The sequence below is a fragment of the Sycon ciliatum genome, chromosome 13 (assembly GCF_964019385.1).
Source record: "Sycon ciliatum chromosome 13, ocSycCili1.1, whole genome shotgun sequence".
Taxonomy (NCBI): domain Eukaryota; kingdom Metazoa; phylum Porifera; class Calcarea; order Leucosolenida; family Sycettidae; genus Sycon; species Sycon ciliatum.
The window spans coordinates 25,661,965-25,674,999 of NC_088655.1; the positions used below are offsets into that span (position 1 = coordinate 25,661,965).

General features: G+C 46.3%; 1 protein-coding gene across 3 annotated transcripts in view; it reads left to right on the top strand.

Moving 5' to 3' along the window:
• LOC135829468 (uncharacterized) overlaps positions 1 to 13,035 on the top strand; it is a 169,987-nt gene that overhangs the window by 144,851 nt on the left and 12,101 nt on the right. For 2 of the 3 annotated variants that reach the window (XM_065341870.1, XM_065341871.1), the window contains 2 exons: positions 137 to 441; positions 2,180 to 3,440. The exons of the other annotated variant lie outside the window; for it this stretch is intronic. In XM_065341870.1, the coding sequence (XP_065197942.1) occupies positions 137 to 420 (284 nt within the window). In that variant the 3' untranslated portion in view covers positions 421 to 441; positions 2,180 to 3,440. Of the gene's footprint in view, positions 1 to 136; positions 442 to 2,179; positions 3,441 to 13,035 lie in introns of those variants that run through there. 3 annotated transcript variants of the gene reach the window in all.

Consider the following 13,035-nt stretch of genomic DNA (forward strand, 5'->3'; position numbering starts at 1 on the left):
GCACTGCAACCACTGTGTGACGGCCGGCTATTAATAAGTTTAACTCCATTGAGCTTTATCGTGAAGTTGTCATTATTCTGTGTTCAGTGTATCCTGCATGGCTGCTTGCATGCTCTTTTCATTGATGTTTATGCAGTCTATGATGACCCATTCGACCACCCCGACTATGTGGCGAAAATCGACTTGCCATTGAAAGATCTTGACGGTGTCGAGTTAAGGCGCAGGTTGCAGACCAAGGGAAAACTAACCAAGAGCCAAGTGCGGAGGTTGGAGAAGATGTCGAGCGAAACGGCGCATAACAACGAGATGATCGGGTGGATTCAGGACTATCATCGCGATGGATATGTTGCACTGTGCGAGATTATTCAGGAGTGGGGAGTTGTGCCAGAACTGTTGGAAGACATGAAAAACCTGCTGTAACCCAAGTGACGTGTGAAAAAGGTAAGCAATCCCTGTCACGGTCCATTGGAAACGTGCTCCTATGTCTTTCTAGTACATTCAACATGCTCGGAACGCACGTGCGTTTGGAGCCGAGAGACTTTCTGAGTCTCACTCCCTCGTGCACAGCCTGGTTTCCACTTGGTTGCGAGTTGTTGTTTCTCACCAGTCTGTCTGCACATTAAGCAATCCCAGTAGTAAAACAGTACATGAGTGTACACTGCTGACAGTCGAGAGGCTGGACGGTGTCGGGGATTGCAATAACTGTCTTTTTCCGGCAAAAAGATTCATAGGGCTGGCCGTGTAAGCGGCATTTTGACATGTTGCTTCTTGGAGACTATTCTGTTCTTCTGTCTGATAGCATTGTTGTCTCCTTGAAAATCGCTCATACGTATGTGTATAATTTATTATCGCATAGAGGGTCAAGCCTTTGGCTTTGTGCGGTATCCCTGGTAACAGGGCATGCCTGAAATTGTCGTCTCAGTTGTCAGTGAATGGGATTTTCGGTCTTTCACCACTTTGCTGGTGAGCTGATCTCCTCACCTCCCACCGCTTTGGGAGCTGCACCTGCGCCTTGACCCTTGAAGGGTGGTGGCGTTCCTACGGATGCGGAAAACTCGGCCTCTAGCCGAGTCTGACTCGAACCGTGAATTATAAAAAAGAAATTTGCCATGCAGTGTACAGTATACATTGTTGTGTTGTTCACTTCATGGCTGTCCCGCTCTAATACTCACTACAATGGGGGCGACTGAAATCCGACCCCAGCTCGGTGCACTCACATTGATTCCAAAAACAAACCAGCACACGTTTCTACACTGCCAAGAGACCGCTACTGTGTGTTCAAAAGTATTGACCTCTGGTTTCAAATAAGAACCTTAGGCCAGCATTTATACCTCATAATCTGTGATCATTTTGTGCATAACAATTTTCCGAAAATGGACGTGTGTTATCCAATCGTCTAGAAAGTTAGTAGGTTTCAAATTAAAATATAAGTAACACTGGGAGAGCTGCCTGAGCAATATCCCGAAGAAATTTTTGAAAAACTCCAACCGAATTTGAATTATGTGAAAAAGTCTAGAGATCTATATTCTTGAAACGCACTATAGAATCGGCGCCGCGCTCGATCACGAAAGTCAGGGGTCGGATTTCAGTTGCCATCACTGTACAGTGAAACCTGATTTAAGCGACCACCCCACGGTACCACGGTGCAAGCACCACACGGTGCAAGCACCACCCCATGGTACCACGGTGCAAGCACCACCCCACGGTACCACGGTGCAAGCACCATCCCACGGTACCACGGTACCACGGTGCAAGCAAAAGCGGTCGTTAAAGCCAGGTGGTCGTTAGAACCAGGTCCAACAGGTTCAGTGTAGATCTGTCGGTGCATGGAAAAACGGTCGTTAAGAGCAGGTGGTGGCTAAAACCAGAGGTCGCTTACACCAGGTTTTACTGTACATGCAATACACAAAGTGTCTGTAGTCTTTGCTGCAAACACTGCTCAATACCTCAAAAGGGGCAGAGCTTACCACACAGGGCAGAACAACAGAGACCAAAAATCCTTCTCGTGATTCCGAGTTTCGTGTTTCAAAAAACACTCATCAGACGAATGATGAGTGTTTTCTGAAACACGATAATCGGAATCACGAGAAGGATTTTTGGTCTCTGTTGTTCTGCCCTGTGTACGTGTAGTACAAGTAGTTATTACTGCGTCTTGTTGTTTTCTTGTGTGTGGACACAGGATGATGGTGATGATGATGGTGATGGTGGCCATGATTGATCAATACTGGATCGCGGCGAGAATTTGTTCTGTCTGTCTCTCTCTCTTCCTGTGAGTCCTTCTGTCTGTCTGCCGGTACATCTTTCTGTCCGTTTTTCTGGTTCACCTCAGACTCTAGACTGAGCTCTCTCCTTCACTTTCTCTCGCTCTCGCTTGCTCTCGCTCTCACCTAGTCTCCCGCTCCCACTCACTCATTTAGTCGCGATATTCTTCATTTGCCTGCTGCATTCGCTGTCGTAAGCACTACTTCCTTTGAGTATGCCTTTCTTCTTCTTCTTCTTCTCGGCCTTTCAATTGCTACATGACTCGCTAGAGACTGCTCTCCCTTAGCTTTGACTTAGCTCCTTTTATTGGTACATGATCACAAAGTATTTTTTTTCACTCCTTAGCAGTGCAGCACCATGGGCCCCGCGTGCTGGGGCAAAGTTGCACGGAACCAGAATGCTGGATTTCCCCGCGCGTGCCCTTCGCTCCGTGCACAGTACCTGACCCATGTGTAGAGTCTAGATAGATTGTCTGAGTTGTGTTGAATTGTCATTCAATTTCTTTTTATTCTCAAAAACATTATACATATATCTCTACATTCTATCTCTGTGACTTAGAACCTCGCTTTAGGTCCGTATTTGACTATTTGAGCTTAGACACTGCTGGAAAAGCAGTGCACTAGTCCGACGTCATCATGTCGAATAGCGGAACATGTTGTAAAAATTCTTTCCGGTTGAACCGGTATACCCATAGAATTATCAGCTTCTGCGCGGCCTCATTTCTGCCTATCCTTTTTCACTTTGGCTACCCTTTTTCACTTTTTTGCAATGCTTTTTCAAATGGCAACTTCTTTAATTTTTCTAAGGAAGTGCAATTTTCACAGCAGCCATTTTCACAAATAATTGCTGTTGCCGGTTGAACCGGTATGCGTAATCACATTCTGCTCGTCTTTTATTCCTGCATTTGCTTTTCATTTTTACTGTCTCTTTGCCTTCGTACTTCTATTTTCAAAGCACCTTTTTATTTCATTTTTCAAGGCACCGCAATTTCCAAAGCAGCCATTTATATAAATGATTTCTACTTTCCTAAAGCACTGCCACCTGGTATTTTCAAACTGCAAATCTCTCGCCCTAGATTCATTCACCTTGGGGAAAGGAGGGGGTATGACTCTCTCGTTTTCACGTGGACATTGAGATTGTTACAGTGGCCTGCATGTGCTGTTCTTTTGCGCACGACACACAGTGACCCGGTTGAGAGGGTGTGTGTACAGCATGGTGATTAGTGACCCGGTTGAGAGGGTGTGTGTACAGCATGGTGATTAGTGACCCGGTTGAGAGGGTGTGTGTACAGCATGGTGATTAGTGACCCGGTTGAGAGGGTGTGTGTACTGTACAGCATGGTGATTAGTGACCCGGTTGAGAGGGTGTGTGTACAGCATGGTGATTAGTGACCCGGTTGAGAGGGTGTGTGTACAGCATGGTGATTAGTGACCTGGTTGAGAGGGTGTGTGTACAGCATGGTGATTAGTGACCCGGTTGAGAGGGTGTGTGTACAGCATGGTGATTAGTGACCTGGTTGAGAGGGTGTGTGTACAGCATGGTGATTAGTGACCTGGTTGAGAGGGTGTGTGTACAGCATGGTGATTAGTGACCTGGTTGAGAGGGTGTGTGTACAGCATGGTGATTAGTGACCTGGTTGAGAGGGTGTGTGTACAGCATGGTGATTAGTGACCTGGTTGAGAGGGTGTGTGTACAGCATGGTGATTAGTGACCTGGTTGAGAGGGTGTGTGTACAGCATGGTGATTAGTGACCTGGTTGAGAGGGTGTGTGTACAGCATGGTGATTAGTGACCCGGTTGAGAGGGTGTGTGTACAGTAGTTGCCACGAACTGGGAATCCGGCCACAACGCCTGCACAAATACATACGATGACATAACAAAGCCCTAAAAAATATTATAATAAAAAATTACTAAACAGCAATAGCAGCCTCTGAAACCGCCAGCGTGGCGGGAGGCTCTTGTTGATCCATTCTTTGTTGATATTTTCCAAATAATGTTCTAGACCCTCTAAGGCACATTATACATGACCTTAGGAGGGCAAAGGAAATGCGGCACCTGACAAATGCCATGACATGTGAATATGGTTCATTACATCTGTCAGCCAGCAGCGATGCGATTCTCTTATACAGGCCGGTTGCTGAACGCCCAAAACCACCTGACGCCGTCATGACCACCGGGGCAAACGACGCACTAGAGAGGTTAAGTTTCACGTAAAATTCTTACGTCCGTGCACTTTTACGTCAAAAGTAAAAAAACTCACGTAAAATTTGACGTGTTTTACGTGAGTTGACTGTCCGCACGTAAGTTCATGACGTGGGTTTTTGGAAGTTTCGCTTGGTTATCCCGATCGAATTTGTGTGAGTTTCCGGAGTTTTATCGAGTTGTATCGAGTTTGTTGGAAAATTTGATATTTGTGCAAACTAAACCTGAATCCTGCCAGGCAAAATTTCACGTCACGTCGCACGTGTAACTTAACCTCTAAAAACTACACGTAACGGGAGATTTGCACCGCGTTTTGAAAAAGGGCAAAAAACGTGTAACTTAACCTCTCTATTCTCGACATGCATACCCGTAAAATCTCGCCAGAACGCCCCGTCTCTCCTATCCGCCCCTCCCTGACTTCTTGTCAGGGACGTGATTGATTGTATCCTCGTACGATCATATGACTCTGTCACAGTCTGTGATACCGTACTGTACTGCAGACGCGTGCTCGACCCCATTGGAAATTATAGCAATAAAACTGCTTTTTAAAATATGGCAGCTTTCTAAAAAAAGTTGTTGTGTTCTAGTCCTGGGTCGACCGGTCCTTTATCAAATTGCTTCCAAATTGCCTTGGACTCATGGTAAAGAGGCTACGAGGGTAGCCCTTTCCCAAAGGTGCTCCTTTAATTCGCACTTAGTGCTTTTCGCGTCCCTCAAAATATGCTGAAAAAGTGCTCTTTTTTCAGTGAAAACAGGCAAAAAAGTGCTCTTTTTCAGTGAAGCATATAGCCATGCAACATGTTCAGATATGAACCCAAGCTGAGAAATGAATACGAACTCTTCCATTTATGGGTCCACGAAAGGCAAAACAGGAAGTAAAGTTAAAAAACAAACCACTTTTTACAGCATTGTATACAAGCGGCGTGCCAAGGCCCATGGAGCACTCGGAAACTGTGATGGCATGCATGAGCAAACAGATTTTAGCACTTTATCAGCTCAAAAAGCTCAAAAAAGGGCGATATTCACCAAAAACGCAATAAAGGGCGAAAGAAACGGGCTTTTCCAAAAAGGGCCAAAAAGGGCGAAAAAGGGCGAGCACCTTTGGGAAAGGGCTATACGAGGGGAAAAGGTCTTCTCGCTTTTCATCCTGTGTGGGATTATTGTGAGGTTTTGTGTGAAATTTTCGGCAATCACATTTCGTTAATTTCTTACTTTTTAGACAGGCCAGTTTGGAAGCAATTTTATAAAGGACCGGTCGACCCAGGACTAGAACACAATAACTTTTTTTAGAAAGCTGCCATAAAGCAGTTTTTATTGCTAAATTTCTTGTTTTTGATGTCACCAATCGACGAATGCCCTAGATGATGGCCTCTACATCATATCAATACCGTATTATACGCATTGATAATCATGCAAGCCTTTTCTTGCAGAAAATGGCACTTGCATAATCATGTTCTTGTGCATTGGAAACATGTGGGTAGTGGTGGTGATACTTTTTTTTATACGCTGGTCATGCTGTTAGCCCTTTCCCAAAGGTGCTCGCCCTTTTTTTTGTGTCGCAGATGTTTTTGTTGATCCTGTGTTCATAATTGTAGTCATGGGTTTGTCGTGATAAGGTCATCGGATCTTCCCAAGTTGTACAATGTACTGTTGAGATACCGAATTCAAATAAATCAATACCATACCATACCATACTGCATAATATTGCACTGAAATCGTAATCATGTTAACGTCGATACAGCTCTTGGAAGTAGTTCAATGACTTCAAAGTGTTAGTCCACGATTGTCTAAAAACAACACAGCAAAGGAGGAAAAATAAACATGTTACGATGTATTAACATGTAGACAAATACATTGTTGAGCCAGACACTTCGTCCCAACAACTACACTGATCCTGAGGATATACATGTAAGAAGCAAGGATACTATGGTTGGAGGTACTGAGAGATAAACAAGGCACTAATAAATTTCCATAACCTTGAACCTTCCAAGTTGGAAGGCTGTCGGTTAACGCTACGGAGATGTGTTGAAGCAAGGTGTCAGGACGTCGAATGTCTCAGTACTCTGTCAGTTTTGTGCCTAGTTGTTGCACGTTCTGACTGTATATTGTATCTAGTTACAGTGGTGGAGAGTTACTCTTAACTCGTTCCATATGTCCTTTTCCTTTCTACTTTTAATAAAGTGTTCTACATATTTTGGTGAGTATGAATGATATCCAGTCGAACCTCTTTAGCCTAGGACGAACACCAAGGGACCGATGGTATTTTGTTCTGTGAGTTTATCTTAACCCTATTTTATAACCAATGAATGCAATTATTTCTCCAATAGATACGAATAGATTTCTTCTACAGCGAAAGGTTCTAAGCCAGACCGACTCATTGACTCGCCTCGTATGAAACAAATGAGTCACTGAACCTTTCTTTAGCAACATGACAGCAACTGAAACAGCAACAGAGGAAGTACGATTCATGTACAGCTAGGGTCAGGCGGATTCTGCCGGCAGAAAAATTGGCAGAATTCGGTACTTTTTCTGGTAAGTTTCATGCATGTTGGGTATGTGGATGAAAAAATGGAGCAGAATTCGAGGAATTGCCCGCCATAAGGTTTGTATGGTTCTGCCAATTTCACTGCTTTTCGAGCAGAATCTGCCACCTTTTCGAGCAGAATCCGCCGGTCCCTATGTACAACACATTCTTGCAGGTACTACAAACAAATTGCAGATTGTAATTCTTGCTTTGCCGGCACACAATTTTATTTGGGGCAGTGCAGTCTCGGCGCTACTCACAATCAAACAGCCCAGACTCGAGTAAACAAATCCAATCGTACGAGCTCTGCTTCTTAGCAGGGTGCAACCTGGGCATGGAAGCTTGCCCATGTAGTCCCGGTTCACAAGCGGTCCTCCAGATCTTTGGCATCTAACTACCGACCAATATCACTGCTAACGATCATGTCGAAAGTCATGGAGGGCATTGTAAACACGCCACTGGTCAACTATCTAGAGAAGCATGAGGTGTTGCCAAACAGCCAGTTTGGATTCCGACGTGGTAGAGGAACCGCAGATATCTTAACGGCTCTCCAACATGAATGGGTCCACACCATAAGTACTGGCGGTTGTGTCCAGGTCCTCGCCGTGGATATTGCCGGTGCGTTTGACCGGGTATCGCACACAGGAGTGCTGTACAAAGCAAAGCAGGCCGGCGTCGACGGACGCCTGCTTGTATGGCTACAGGACTACCTCACCAACCGAAACATCCGCGTTGTGGTTGGAGGCCAGACGTCAGATGCTCAACCCATCCAGGCTGGTGTCCCCCAAGGCAGCATCCTAGGACCCAGCCTCCTCCTTCTATACACCTCTGACATTGAACAATGTTTAACTCCAGGAACGCAGTTGAGCAGCTTTGCAGACGACACCACACTCTACAGCTTAGTGCAGCCAACTGACGATCTCCAACAGTCCACTGCCTCCCTCCAAGGGTCCCTCAACAGTCTTGAGGAGTGGGGCCGCAGGTGGCGTATCTGTTTTGAGCCAGCCAAGACACAGCGCATGACTCTACATCGCAAGCACGTTCCCCCCTGCACTCCACCGGTCACCTTTGGAGGGTAAGCACTCCAGGAGACAGATACCCTGAAGCTGCTGGGAGTCATGCTCAACCCTACTCTCTCCTACAGAGCGCACACTCGCAGTGTTGCACTGCGCGCCTCCCAAAGGCTGGGTTTCCTACGAAAGGCAGCACCCATCCTGGACGACCATGGTCGAGTCACGGTCTACAAGGGATTCGTGCGACCCCTACTTGAATATGCCCCACTGGTCTGGTCGAGCGCAGCCGCAACTAACATGGCCCAGCTGGACAAGGTTCAGCAACGTGCCCTGCATTTCCTGGGACCTGGAGCCATCCTCCAAAGTCTTCAGCTTCGTCGGATGGTGGCAGCCCTGTCATACTTGTTCAAGCTGCACTACATTCCAGGGCCTCCCCAGGTAAAGGCCATGCTGCCACCAACCAAGCCCCCTGCCGTAGCTAGCATGTGCACACGGCAAAAACGTCAGACGCACCATGCCTTCCAGCTGAAGTGGACACCCCCTCGCACAGCCCCTGACTACCTCCTGCGATCCTTCCCCTTCTTCGCCATCACACCCTGGATCAACCTGCCTGCGGACCTCCTGCTTCACGAACCTCATTCAAGACGCCACCAAACCTTCAAGGTATGTAAGGATCTAATCCGAAAGAGATGGCTGTGGTCCACACAGTACCTGTGACGATGATATTGAGACCCATTTAGTATTTACCTCTCTAGTCTCTACTAGTACTTGCTTGTTATGATTATTGTTCTCTTTCTTCTTTTTTTCCCTTCTGGTTTAGTCATTACACGTATTTATATTATTTGGTGCAATACTAGCGCCCCTTTTTCGCACCAAATTATTATTTTTGCTACTTGACCATGCAACTCCCCCCTTTTTTTCGATGCCAGGTTGCAACGCTAACGCCGAGACCCCTGGTCGGTCGAGTTGTTCCCTGTACATCGGCACGTCGTCCCTACATCCCCTGTGTCTTGTCTTGTGTTTGTCCCCACATGTCTCTTTGTAGGGTTGTGGTCCCAATAAATAAATTAATTCATTAAAAAAATAAAAAACGAGATTTTCACGAGACGAGACTGCACCCATTGCATTAGCTTGTTTCGTATGAAACAAACAAGTCACTGAACCTGTCCGTAATGGGGATTTTCCCTGATATGCGAATTATGCATACTCAGTCAATGCGTCCTTGAACCTTTACCTCCAGATTGGGAACTGCCAACATTATTATGCAACTGTAAAATTCAGATTCTACCCTTTGATCGGGACACGGAATGCCGGAAGCAAAACCAGTGCCTTGCTTGCACAATGAACATGAGTATTTCGACAACACATCTAAGCCTCAGCAGCAACATAAGCCTTACCGTCCAGAAGGTGAACTCGCATTCTTGGGACACTGTGGGAAAGGGTAAAGAGATACGAATGGATCTAAATCCGAATAAAATCAGCTCACGTTTCCGTAAATGAAAGGGTGAGCATAAGCAGTGAGTCGAAGGAAACTGGTCAACTCAGAGATCACCTGTCATTGAGTATTCCGTAAAAGGAGGCCTCGACAGCGGAAAAGCTAAATTTAGAAAAGAGATCCTGTCAGCTTTTCCGTTGTTTATTGCATTCCACCTAAAATCAGAACACTTTTCGTAAGTGAAAGAGTAAAGACAAGCAAATGAATAAAAGGGAACTGGTCAACTCACCTGTCATTGAGAAATATTCCGTGAAAGGAGGTCTCAGCAGAGCCGAAGCGAAATAAGCCAGGAGACGAAATATCCGAAACAGCTCATGCAAGACTGAGCAGTTCCATGTAAATTGTTCCTCGTGCATGCTAGTGTCAGCCCAAATTTGCCGGCAATTCTTTTGGCATAATATCGAAACATTTTAGAAAAAGAATTGCCCGGCATATTTGGAGCATAATTTCGAATATTTTGGAGATTTTCACCGTGATTTCGCAGATACTCGAAGTTTCACGTCCAGCACCAGAGGTACATGCGTGTTTTGTACTAGGTCCATGCTCAAAACTAAAATTAATAATTCCTTTGCACGGCAGCTTGGTAATGAGCATTGTGAGGTCTATCTTCACACTTCAAAGTGTGAACCCAGCAAAAACCGAGCAAATTTCGATGTTTTTCTGAAATTTTCTCCAAAATTTGGTCCAAATTTGGCGTTTTTGAAGCTGTCATTGAGCATAATCAGAGCAAAATATCGTCTCCGCCCGGAAATGCCAAGCATAATATCGAAAGAAGCGCAGCAAAATTATGCGGCATATTAGCGAGGTTTTGCATTCCGAAATTCGGCAAAAAGATTCGGCACGCGGGAGCGAGGTCGAAAATGCACACGAAGATTCGGCGTGTTTGTTCGGAAAAAGCTCACTTTGTCGAAAATATTTTTCGGATGCATTTTCTTGTAGAAGAGCGCTAGCGCATGATTTATTCAAAGCGGTTTCTTATCTCGGCATCGCTTGGCAGGCGTCTTTGGCGACATAGCATCGTCAGCTACCTCTGATTGCTCCTCTCCACTGCCTGTCTAATCTCTTTCGCCAGGAGTGTCCTCACCGGTCACCGTCATCTGTGTGGCTGAAAAGACTATGGCGACACGCATGAAGTTTGACTTGGCCATGGAGTTGGTTTTTCTGAGGCGACTGAGGAGGCAGGTTTGGCCCTCGACTCTTTGGGCGATCAAAGTTCGTAGGAATCAGCAAGAAAAGGAGCACGGGACAGGACGTTGCTGCTGCTGGGGCTCACGAAATGAAAACACATCATTTTCGACTTGCAAAACAAACGTTGGTGCGAAAATTCGGCATTTTGATGTTCGACAAATGACCGAAGAACGCTGTACCGAAATTCGGAATGCAAAACCTCACTAATATCGAAAAGTCTCGAGCAAATTTGGGCTGACACTAGTGGAGTAGTGCATGCGCATCCGAAAACGGACTGCAACAAAATGTCTGCCGTGCACGTGCACAGCACGCGCGACCACGCGTTGCACCGTTGGTAGATATCTAGATAGGCGCGGCCAGGATACCGGATCTAGGAGGCATGGAGTATACTGCATGTAGTGAAATACCGAGCACCTTACTGTACGTAGCATAGCGCGCGCGATGTCGTTTTGTCTTGCCAAGTGAACAGGATCGCGACTCCTGGCTCTTGACCTTTGCCTTTGGTCGGTGTACGAGCTAGATGGATGCACGAACAGTTTTCGTAGGGTGAGTACTTTTTCATGTACCGGTACTGATGATGTAGCACTGAATGCGGCAAGTAGGACTCGCCCATCCGCCCCTCCCCACCTGGACTGAAAAGCTGAAGCGCAGCGTCGAGGAGGTAGGGCCTACTAGGGGCGCTCTGGCGGGATTTTACGGTATTATATTTTGACTAATTTTATTATTATCATGGTAATGGTCCTTGCAGTGCAGCGATAGGTCCTCTTCAGTACTCCAGCAGTCCCATCAACCGATCCATATTAGCTGCCCGCTACATCATCTCGGATTCTAGCAGTAGTCTAGTAGTAGTAGTACGTCCGAGTCCCAGGCACTCGGACTCGGAGCCAGCCAACCAGGACGTATCGTAAATCGGGAGCGGGCGTATTTTCTCGAAAGGTAGGCCACTTCGATCGAGCACAGTCCAGTGCATTACGGTCTTACTAACGGCTGTAGTGATATTACACTATTTACAGGGGCGTAGGAAGGTCTTCTAGTTCTACATTGGTGCGACATATAAAGGCAGGGGAGGGGGGGGGGGAGGGGGGGGGTTCCTGGGTCCATCAATTAGTTCACTGAATATGCTCCTTTACAGGTAAGCAGAGCCTCATGGTTGGCCTCAAGTCGATTTATGCGGTGGGGTGGGGTGGGGACACGTTAGTTGCATTCATGTTACCCTTACTTGGAGTACTGACTTTAAGATTGAGAAACACAAAATTAATAATTCATTCATGCTGTAAATGTGCTGTGCGCTGCTGGTTCAGGGCGCTGTGCAACCCCAGACCTGCACTCTGCAGACACTGGGCTGCGTACTTGTGCATTGCATCGAGCAACCCCAAACCCGTTAGCACTGGACTGAACATGTGTGTGTGTGTGTGTGTGTGTGTGTGTGTGTGTGTGTGTGTGTGTGTGTGTGTGTGTGTGTGTGTGTGTGTGTGGTGTGTGTGTGTGTGTGTGTGTGTGTGTGTGTGTGTGTGTGTGTGTGTGTGTGTGTGTGTGTGTGTGTGTGTGTGTGTGTGTGTGTGTGTGTGTGTGTGTGTGTGCTGTTGTGTGCATCAGGATAGCAAGATTGTGCTCTGCTAGAGTCCTGGTGGCCACTGATGTGTATCAGGTGGGACATCAGCGTCAGCCGGAACTACCCACGCCACAGTGATTGGTCATACTGTTGACAGTGATCGGGGACATTGTTGTTCTTATCCCAAATATGGATGGTGAGTGTGTGTCGCAACACCGTAACGATAGCCAAGCTCTATCAGTGCGCTTAACTATCCACAAAATAAGGAATTCGGGTGGACGCACCCATTACCGTAGCGCTGGACATCCGAACCAGTTCCGTTATATCACGACGTTTCGGCACTTGCAACAATGAATGCCTGATTTCAGAGATGACGCTCCAGAAAGCCTCTGCCCTTCTTTAGATTACGGTGAAGTCTGTACGCCATAGTGGTTGTCTCTTGTACACTCTCTCAGCGTCCTTACGCAGTGTAATACATGTATAGGTGGAATCCTGATAATTCGAACATAGTGCTTAATTCGAACATAGTGTTTAATTTGAACATAGTGCTTAATTATTAGAAGTTTTCCAGGACCGATTTCTGTCAATACGATTCCCACATAAAATTTCTGATAATTTGAACCTCGAACTGGACATGTCCGGTTCATTGGAAGTCCCACAGATTCCACTTACATAGAAAATGCATTGGATTTGTGCTGATAATTCGAAGTTAGCAAAGTGTACTTCGAAGTTTACTGTACACTGTACTGGTCAGTTCAGTTGAGCAGGCTGTGCCGGTCAGTTCAGTTGAGCAGGCTGTG